Source organism: Engraulis encrasicolus, chromosome 22, assembly GCF_034702125.1.
Source record: "Engraulis encrasicolus isolate BLACKSEA-1 chromosome 22, IST_EnEncr_1.0, whole genome shotgun sequence".
NCBI lineage: Eukaryota > Metazoa > Chordata > Actinopteri > Clupeiformes > Engraulidae > Engraulis > Engraulis encrasicolus.
Window position 1 is genome coordinate 27702935 of NC_085878.1, and position 10000 is coordinate 27712934.

General features: G+C 48.3%; 1 protein-coding gene across 1 annotated transcript in view; it reads right to left on the bottom strand.

Annotated features, from left to right (window-relative positions):
* The window catches only part of scube2 (signal peptide, CUB domain, EGF-like 2), a 36532-nt gene that overhangs the window by 10900 nt on the left and 15632 nt on the right, over positions 1-10000 (bottom strand). Inside the window, exons 15-17 of the mRNA XM_063188821.1 lie at positions 9232-9411; positions 8102-8308; positions 1244-1414 (exon numbers count right to left, since the gene is read on the bottom strand). Of these exons, the coding sequence (XP_063044891.1) occupies positions 1244-1414; positions 8102-8308; positions 9232-9411 (558 nt within the window). The remainder of the gene's footprint in view (positions 1-1243; positions 1415-8101; positions 8309-9231; positions 9412-10000) is intronic.

Genomic DNA, 10000 nt, shown 5'->3' on the forward strand with positions numbered 1-10000 from the left:
GTTGATGTTCGTGTTGATGTTGATGGTCACAGCTGTATTACGTGGTGTGCTGTGCGTTAGTAGCTATCTCCCCCTTAAGCTACCTCTCTCCTGTCTATCTATCTCTCTTGGTGACTTCAGCGCTGTGCCCACCAAGGCAGCGTTGGCCAGGCCTGATAGTGATAGTCGCGGGGCTTAACTGGCCATCTGGCATAGCGGGGATTTCCCGGTGGGCCCCGCACCCTCGTGGGCCCCTATTTTCAGAATTGTAAAATAAAAAATGTTTAAGCCAGAAGTGCCCGGGCCCTATTCCTCCCCCAGTCCAGCCATGGATAGGCGTCTCTGTTTAGTCTATCCTGCGCAGATGGGATCTGGCCGCCGATGCTAACGGCTACGATAACTCTCTTCCACAAACAAAAACATGCTGGTTCATTTTCTTCCTCTTTCTTTCTCTCTAAATCCCCCACCCGCCCCGCATACAAGGCCTAATCTAAAAAGAGGGGCTCTTTGTCGACGTTGGTACAGCAGGCGACAGTGAACAATCAAGGCATTCCTCATCTTAAAACATGCCACACACACACAGACACACAGAGACACAAACACACACACACACACACACTAAAAGCAGCAGTGCTCCAGATTTTTATCGAGACACATGCGCTTCCTGCCTGTCTCTAAACAGGAGGTGATTCACTAACGCTCATTCATTTCCCCACACAGATTCATCAGAGGGAAGATTAAAAGCTCCCAGCGCATTTTGCGGCTGTTACTAGGAAACGGCGGGTCTGTCTGTTCGCACAAATAACCTTTTTGCGTGCGGCCTTCCCCCAGACTGTCACTCAAAACACAGCCCCTACAGCCACAGGTTGGTTGGTGGTTTCGCTTATGAGCGAGCTATCACTCATCAATGTGGCATATAAAATTGCATATACAGTATTTACAAGGTGAAAATTGCAGATGGCTGTGTGCGTGTGTATGTGTGGCTACTGTTTTGAGCCTCCTGCAGTGTAGGCCATCTGGAGGTGAACAACATCCATATAGCAAGCATAATATAGGTATATGATAAAGTACTATACAGTACATACAAAATATTTGAAAGGGGGAACAGATGCCTCTATTTGACTGCACATTGTTGGTTTGGAAACAGCTGCTGTCTGTATTTGACTGCACTTTGTCTGCTTGGAAACAGATGTCTGTATTTGAGTGTACAGTACTTGCTTGGGTGGTTGGTTGATTGTGTAATAGGCTCGCACTGTTAACTCACCACCACACTCCGAGAGGCTCCGAGCCCCCACGTTTCTAGAGGTGGCCCTCCCCTCCGGTCCGGGGCATGGCTCGCAGGACACCTGCCCTTCCTCGTCTTGGTACGTTCCGGCAGCACACAGAACACACCTGCCCTGCTCGCCATCATAGAACGTGCCAACACCACAGCTCACTGGGGATGATGGAGAAGATGGGGAGAGAGAGAGAGAGAGAGAGAGAGAGAGAGAGAGAGAGAGAGAGAGAGAGAGAGAGAGAGAGAGAGAGAGAGAGAGTGAGAGGGAGAGAGAGAGAGAGAGGAGAGGAGAAGTGGAGGGATACAGGAGAAGAGAAGAGGGGTAAGGTAGGGGTTCAAGTAAGGTAGCACAGCAGTAGAAAAGGCACTCTATGAGTCACAATCCCTCCACCCAGCTTATGTGATAATATACCCTGATAAATAAAAAGTGAAATTCCTATGCAGAACAGTCAAAATACTACAGTAGTGGTACTATACGAGTAAGGTTCAGTAGCAGTAGGGCAGCCACTTAGCCCACCACCCACTCGCACCACAACAACCTGACCCCCAAGTCATTAAGCCTCTCTGCACCGGGTCCATTTAAAAGGGAGGAGGGCCATTGCGAATCGACCTGATGCAGCTATGCTAAAAATCCAGACAAACACGGGGCGGTGAGCCCCTACAGCTGCCTGCCTATCCCACATCAAACGCCTGCCTGCCTCCCGGAGAATCCCGCCATAAGCACCTCCTCACCCTCCTCCACCTCTATTACCTCTTTCACCTCCTCCTCCTCCTCCACCACCTCTGCCACAGTGCACACTGCGGTTTCTCAAAAGAAAGGCCCCAGCTTCTCTCCTCCTTTACCTCACAAGGATCTATGGGCCTGATTACAGGGAGGGAGGGAGAGAGGGAGGGGGGTTCAGGGCGCAGCCACTTTTCATGTTTGCTTTATAAATTTGTGCTATTCTGCGGAGGCCTGTGTGCGTAATGCTTTTTAATTATGGTTTGGCTGCTGTTTTTTCTCTGATGAAGTTATAGAACCGTGTAATCTTTTCTTGCTGAGCGGGGACAGGCAAAGGCAAAAAAAGGGAAAAGGGGGTAAAAAGGTGGGGGCCAGGCCAGTCAGACGTGCTTTGTTTTGCTTTTAATTTCTCTGGCGGTGGCTAAAAATACCCAGATGAGTTGAGGCTGAGTTTAGGCTGAATTGAGGCTGAGTTGAGCGAGCCTGGCTGGCTGGCTGGCTGGCCCAAACCAAACCAAACGTAATGGTTCTCCATCTTGAAGCTGTTATTTTGGCTCCTCGGAACAAGTGGGGGCTCGCAAATGGGATTCTAAAGAGTACTAGTGTTGCTTTTCAGGCAGCCGGCCTGCACTTTATCTAAATCCACGTCCAGCTGACGTTAGGGGACCCGCGAGGAGGAGCCGGGGGCCAACGTCATTTTTTATTTCTTCTTGAAAGAAAAATAAAAAAAAGAAACTCTAGAGTGAACCCATGCTAATGAGTGTGGATGGAGGGTTGAAAAAAAAAGGACTTGTCGCGTAGCATATTGTGTGCGCCTCAGCAAAAGAGGTGGAAGAAAAAGTAATTCTCTACAGAGCAGTTCATTTTTTTGCCTTTTGTTTATCCTGAATGAACCACGAAGAGCCAGCCTAGCATTGTCTCCTGAACCGCTTTTACTTTACACAAGCAGTGTGCAAGACAGAGAGAGAGAGAGAGAGAGAGAGAGAGAGAGAGAGAGAGAGAGAGAGAGAGAGAGAGAGAGAGAGAGAGAGAGAGAGAGAGAGAGGGAGAGGGTAGAGGGAGAGAAAGTGAGGGAGAGAGAGCAAGCCAGCAAGAGAAAGAGAAAGAGAGAGAGAGAGAGAGAAGGAGAGAGAGAGAGAGAGAGAGAGAGAGAGAGAGAGAGAGAGAGAGAGAGAGAGAGAGAGAGAGAGAGAGAGAGAGAGAGAGAAAGTGAGCGAGAAAGAAAGTGAGCGAGAAAGAAAGTGAGCGAGAGAGAAAAGAAAGAAAAAAACCTTGAAGCTTTTCAAATGCAAAGAGGCCATTCTATTGAGTGGTCCAATTGATGGCCCCAAGGAGGTTTGAAAGACCTTTCACCTCTATTCAAGCCCTGCAGATCCTTGCCTATTTGATGATATAGGCAAACACTTTGCTATCACAGTGTTTAGGAGCTGAACCCAATAAAAGAGGGGAGGGGCGCAGAGTCCTCCCCCCCCCCCACCACCACCACCACCACCACCACCCTCTTCCACCCCCAACTCCCATTCATGGTAGCCCCAATCGGGGCCTTCACCTATCAGGCAGTGGCCCCAAACATCTGATGATAATGGATTCCCATGGTGTCGCAGGAGTCAATTCTCTTCAGCAGTTCACTGGTCGGGGTCATGAAAGGGGGGTTGGGGAGGGAGGCTGGATGGTGGATGGTGGATGGTGGAGGGGGGATTGTGGGTTGTGGGTTGGGGGGGGGTGTTAGGGGGGGGGGACGATTTAACACTTAAACCAAAGCGCCCACTTGAATAAACATCACGGCTCAAGTGTCTCTCTTTCACACAAAAACAAACACGCAAACAAGCTGCTCCACCACGCTTTCGTACACAGACGGGACACAAGGACAGACGGAAGGAAGTGGTTTGGGAAGGAAACGTTAAAAGAGAAAATGCTAGAGTGTGTACAACACGTGCACGCAAACAACATGTTGTTGGCTTTGAGCGCTTTCAAGTATTTGATGATTTTTCCCCCGCACCTCACGTCATCCATCCAGTGGTCTGAACTCAACTTGGGAGGCTTATAAACAGGATTTCAGCCACTGTAGTAGCACAACACACACACACACACACACACACACACACACACACACACACACACACACACACACGCTCACACACATGCTCTCTCTCTCACACACACACACACACACACACACACACACACACACACACACACACACACACACACACACACACACACACACACACACACACACACACACACACACACACACACACACACACACACACACACACACCTAAAAAGAATGTATATTTTTGGAAACAGGCAGGCAAAAAATGAGGGATCTGGCAGCATAAATGTCAAGGCCATTAAGCGGCTATAATATCATTACATAAAACTTTCCCAACGCGGCTGCATAATGTGATTACAAGTGAATGCGTTAAGTGATCGGCTTTGGAGGACGGACAGGCGCCCGTTAAGGCTCTTAGGGTCGGACTGGGCAACACATGCAGGGACCCTGACCCCTCTCTTTTCTTTTCTTTTCTTTTCCTCTCCATCTCTCTCTCTCTCTCTCTCTCTCTCTCTCTCTCTCTCTCTCTCTCTCTCGCGCTCACACACACACACACACACATACGCATAGAAGCACGCACGTACATGCGCACGCACGCACACACATACCTCACATACACCCGCACATACACCCGCACAACCACAAAACAGTTCAATCTCCTTGTGCTCTCACTGCAAGTTAAACTGTGGTGTTGATGTTGGGATCGGGATGTCCTCTGCTCCCTCTCTGCTTCTCTCTGCTTCTCTCTCTCTCTCTCTCTCTCTCTCTCTCTCTCTCTCTCTCTCTCTCTCTCTCTCTCTCTCTCTCTCTCTCTCTCCAGCAGCGAGAACAAGGCCCACTGGGTCTGACAATGGAGTGGGCAAGCTGAAAAGACTAAACTGCACTTAGCAACCTGAGACAGAGGGGGAGGTGGGGGAGGGAGAGAGGAAAAAATATAGCTCCATTTAGATGTTTAGTGTGTGTGTGTGTGTGTGTGCGTGTGCGCGTGCGTGTGTGTGCGTGCCTGTGCACGTGTGTCCGTGCATGCATGTGTTGTCTGCTTGGGGAATCTTGCTGTCTTTGAGCAGGGCCTGAAAATTACTCGTCTGCGCCTTCAGTCAAATACAGCAACTCAAAACAATGATCATAAGAGAGACAGACAGCAGAGGAATGGCCATGTCAGAGTCGGACATACCCCAAACATGTGTGCCACTGGCCCAGCATAATGTGGGGCCCAGAAATCATCTGCCTTCGCTTCCCAACTAGTCTGATGCATTGATTAACTACTCACTCAATCTGGTTTCACAACTGGAAACTCAAAGGAAGCATTTTGTGTACAACCAAGGGGATATTTTTCTGACGTTTTTGTCATTTTAAGAACACTTACACCTACATGTTTGGACCGCTGTTTTGATTTTCAGCAGCAGCATTTCTCAAAAAGGTTTAGCAAATCAATTATACGGACCATTTTAGACACAATGTCCAGGAAGACCAAGTCAACATCCAAAATACAGCATGAGTCTTGGCTTGTTTCAGACAGTGTCTCGGCCCTCGTCTAGCTGTTAGAAGTGGTATTGTGGTGATGGTGGTGGTGGTAGTGGTGGTGGTTGGTTGGAGGTCCATAAACAGTGGAGGGCTGGGAGCTAAGTGGCCACTAAGCAGTGTGGTAGTGAGTGAGGAGGGGGTTGGGGAGCGAGAGAGTGACTCCCATGGTCACCCCTATTTTACTAGCTCAGCAAAGAGAGAAGGGGGACAACTACAGTCTGTTAGAGGGCTTAATGGGGCACTTCAAGAAAGGAAGAAAGAAAGAAAGAAAGAAAGAAAGAAAGAAAGAAAGAAAGAAAGAAAGAAAGAAAGAAAGAAAGAAAGAAAGAAAGAAAGAAAGAAAGAAAGAAAGAAAGAAAGCTGTTATACTATTCATTTTATTTGTTATTAATATTTATTTAATCAGGGGCAGAATGCATTAAAACCGTAAACCCTCTGAATAGCAATGCATGACGGAGGGTAGGTTCTATCAAAGCACCACTTTGCCCCATTAAGAAAGAAAAATACGCAACAGCTGAAAGAAAGTCTGCTACAACACCTGGAGACTCAAGCTCAAACTGTGAGCAGATTTGCACTGCGGCTTACCTCATCCCCATCCCTCCTTTTTTGACCAAAAATGGAGACCAAACATAATGAGCCCAGCAGACAGGTGTTGATGCTCAGTAAAGGTATGTTTTTGTCTTTTCTGGTGTTTTGAATGCTGTTTTGTGTTTTGTGTCTTCAACAGTCTGGACTGGGGAGTCTTTGAGGTGTTTTCTCTGAGAAGCCAGAGGTGGAGCAGAGGCTCTCATTTGTCAAGGAGGGTTTGCAGTCATCTGGACCTTTGATGCATGGTTCTCTCTCTCTCTCTCTCTCTCTCTCTCTCTCTCTCTCTCTCTCTCTCTCTCTCTCTCTCTCTCTCTCTCTCTCTCTCTCTCCCTCTCTTATTCCCCCCCTCCAGATATGCAAGATAAGGCTGCGCTATTTCAAAACAAAACTCGCCATTTTGGCACACAGCGCCGCAAACTCTCAGGTCAGAGGTTTTAAAATACGGCTTTTGTAGCATTTCTCAAAGAGGAGTAGCCTTTCCAGGCACTGCACTGCACGTACAGCACACATAGCTCCTTCGGCCAACACAAACACTGTCTTTTCTCTATCTACACTCAATGAAGATAGAAGGAGAGAAATGAGGGAAGGGAATGAGAGAGAGCAAATGAGAGAGAAAGGGTGTGAGAGGAGAGAAAGGAGAAAGAGTCTGAGAGGGACAGAGGGAGGAGGAGGGGAGAGAGGGGGGTCGGAAGATAGAGATAAGACAGTGGGAGAGAGAGGGAGAGAGAGAGAGAGAGAGAGAGGGAGAGAGGGAGATAGAGAGGAGGAGAAGAGTGCCAGGATCAGACAACATCAGTTTTCTCCCCTCAAGCTCTGCAGAACTGCACACACACATTGCTGCTGCACACATAAGGCCAAGTCTGGCTGTCGTCTGGCCCCACACCTGCTGCAACTCACTAAGCAAACCCCAGCTAGAGGCCTCTTCTATCAGGAACCCTCCTCAGCTCTTGGGTTGAAATATACAACAAAGCTCAAGCATGCTAACTACAGTACAGCAGAAGCAAGAAGTCAACAAGTGTTATGACTCCTCCACTAGAGCAGGCCAGCTGCTTGGCAGGTGCAGTAAACCAGACAGATTCAGGGGCTCACACAGCTTCACAGGGGCCCAGACTGACCCCGTTATCTAATGCCTCTTTTCCACTGCCGGTTGTCTGGTAGGCCTACAGCTCGACACAGTCCAACTCGGCCGCCATGTTTTGCTTTTCAATTGGGCACGACACATAACAGCTCAATCGAAGAGCAAAAAGTGGCGGCCGTGTAGAGCTGTGTCGAGCTGTAGGCTTACCAGAAAACCAGAAGTGGAAAAGAGGCATAAGATGTGCCCTATGAACAGACTGAGAAGTACCCTATGCTCGAGCTGATGGATACCTCCTGAAAAGTGAAAAGCTGAAAAGTGGTCCACCACCTCAATGAGACCTTACTAATGCCCCTTTTCCACTGTCGGTTTTCTGGTAGGCTTACAGCTTGACACAGCACGACAACTCAGCCGTCATGTTTTGCTTTATGATTGAGCTGTGTCGTGCCTATTCGAAAAGCAAAAAGTGGCGGCCGAGTCGCGCTGTGTGGAGCTGTAGGCCTACCAGAAAACTGGCAGTGGAAAAGAGGCACTTCCTCCTTAGAGCACGATCACACTAGACGTGAGATCACAGTGCCACATTGTATTCCAAAACACATTGTCTTACCTGTCCTAATGCCAGTTGAACAGCTAAAAGAAGGTACAGTTAGACAAATGCTGAGGCACTCAAGGTTGCAATTTTAACTTTTTTTATTTGGCTACCCAAAAGTAAAAATGGCAACCTTGAGTGCCTCAACATTTGTCTACCTGGACCAAGTTTGAGAGCCCTACACTGATGAGCAACAAAGGAAAAAGGTGAAGACGCAGAAGCACACTATACTGTTAATTCTGCATCCAGTTTGCCCATTACTGTGCCAAAAAACAAACTGGCGGGATACTCACCACACTTGCGGTCCCTGAGCACCTGTCCAGTGCCACAGTGCTCCTGCAGCTCAACAGGCCGTGACGCCCTCTTGCCGATCTCATACTCGGACCCGGCGAAGTGCAGGTGGAACTGTTCGCGGTTGATGGACTTGCGCAGTGTGCGGATGGTCTTGCGTAGCCTCTTCTCGGAACGACGGCGAGCGCAGGCCACGTCACAGCCCTCTGCTGAGAAGAGAAGACTTGATACAAACAAAACTCCAAAGCATTTGGCCTGTGTAAAGAATGACTTGTTGCCCCAAAGGCGTGTTTGGCTGTGCTTTCGTATATAAACAGGAGAAGGAAACCCAGCCTTGACAACTCAGTGCACAAATAAACAATGACACATGCACAAAATACACAGGCAGAATTGGATATGTTCGCTTGTTCATCGTTGTGTACAATGTAGGGGTCAAAATATTGCATGTCGCACCCTTATATATTACACTAGTGTCAATGTGTGCACATTGCAGACAGGCAATTTCAGAGACAACAGGTCAGTGAGCAGCAATCCTTTATCTTGTGCTTTCCTTGTGCTTCCTCAGTCAGTGTCCCCGGGAAGCTCTTGTTCTATTACCCTATAGGCAACAACCCCACCACCACCTTGCCCATCCGGATACAAGACTGAAGATACAAGAGTGAAAATAAGGAGATACAAAACAGGAGATACTCATCATCATAGTGTGGTTTAGTGTGGCTCATAGGCATGAGCAATGAAAGAGTGTCTTCGACTGATATCAGGGGCAAGCCAGGCGGTTATAAGGCAGTCGTCAAGGTAAAGAGTTGAGGTTGAGAAGTTATTGAGAGGTTGCACGGTAAGTGGTAGATGCGAGGTTAAGGCGTTAGTTCTTTGCAAGGATTGGGCAAAAGTGATTTGTTATTTACAATCCAATGCTGCATATTCCAAATGACTTGGTTTGACTTGTCCAATTCAATTCAGCCTGGTGATTGGCTGGATGAATCATCACCTGATTGAATTGGACAGGGAAAAACATTTAATTTGGCCCTAGGTAGATTGAAACTAAAGAATCCCTTTTGCCCATCACTGGTTGTGTTTTACTGCGTGGCGTGGCGTGGCGTGGCGTGGCGTGGCGTGGCGTGGCGTAACCAACCTGTTACCTCCTGCAGGTTCACGTCCAGCACGAACTCTGCTGTGATAAAGGAGCCCTGCTCCTCTCGGGCCCGGCGGCTGTGCTGCTGGGAGGAGGTACGCGGCCGCTTGTTGCTGGACGAGCTGCAATGCAGACTCACAAAACTGAACTGCACGTTCTCCGTGCTCAGCAACCTCCTGTCTGTGGAAATACACAGTGTGTGTGTGTGTGTGTGTGTGTGTGTGTGTGTGTGTGTGTGTGTGTGTGTGTGTGTGTGTGTGTGTGTGTGTGTGTGTGAGAGAGAAAGAGATAGAGAGAGAGAGAGAGAGAGAGAGAGAGAGAGAGAGAGAGAGAGAGAGAGAGAGAGAGAGAGAAGATATTAAATTGTGTTCTGTAGGCAAGTGTTCAATGACAAATTAAGCGTTGAGGTGTTGAAGCCTTGAAATTGCATAAGGTGCAATTTACTGTAAAACATATGTTGACTTATTAGAATGAGCTTTCCAACTTAATGTGTTTTTATTTTTCATTAAACAGAAATGGTGCTATGTTTATGGATCTTTTCCTACGTTCCACACATCCAACGACATTGGAAAAGGAAAAGTGTGTGGGGGGTGGGGGGTAGAAACGGACTGAAAGTTTCCCGGCAAAAGGGGTGTAAACTAGTGGCACTGTGACCCCCTCCGAGGCAACAAAAGGGGATCCTACAATCGGAAGTCTGCGTGACTGATGGCTGGGCTGGGCCCCTGGTAAAAGGTCTGCTATGCCTAATGTGATTTTCCCCTGTCACCGC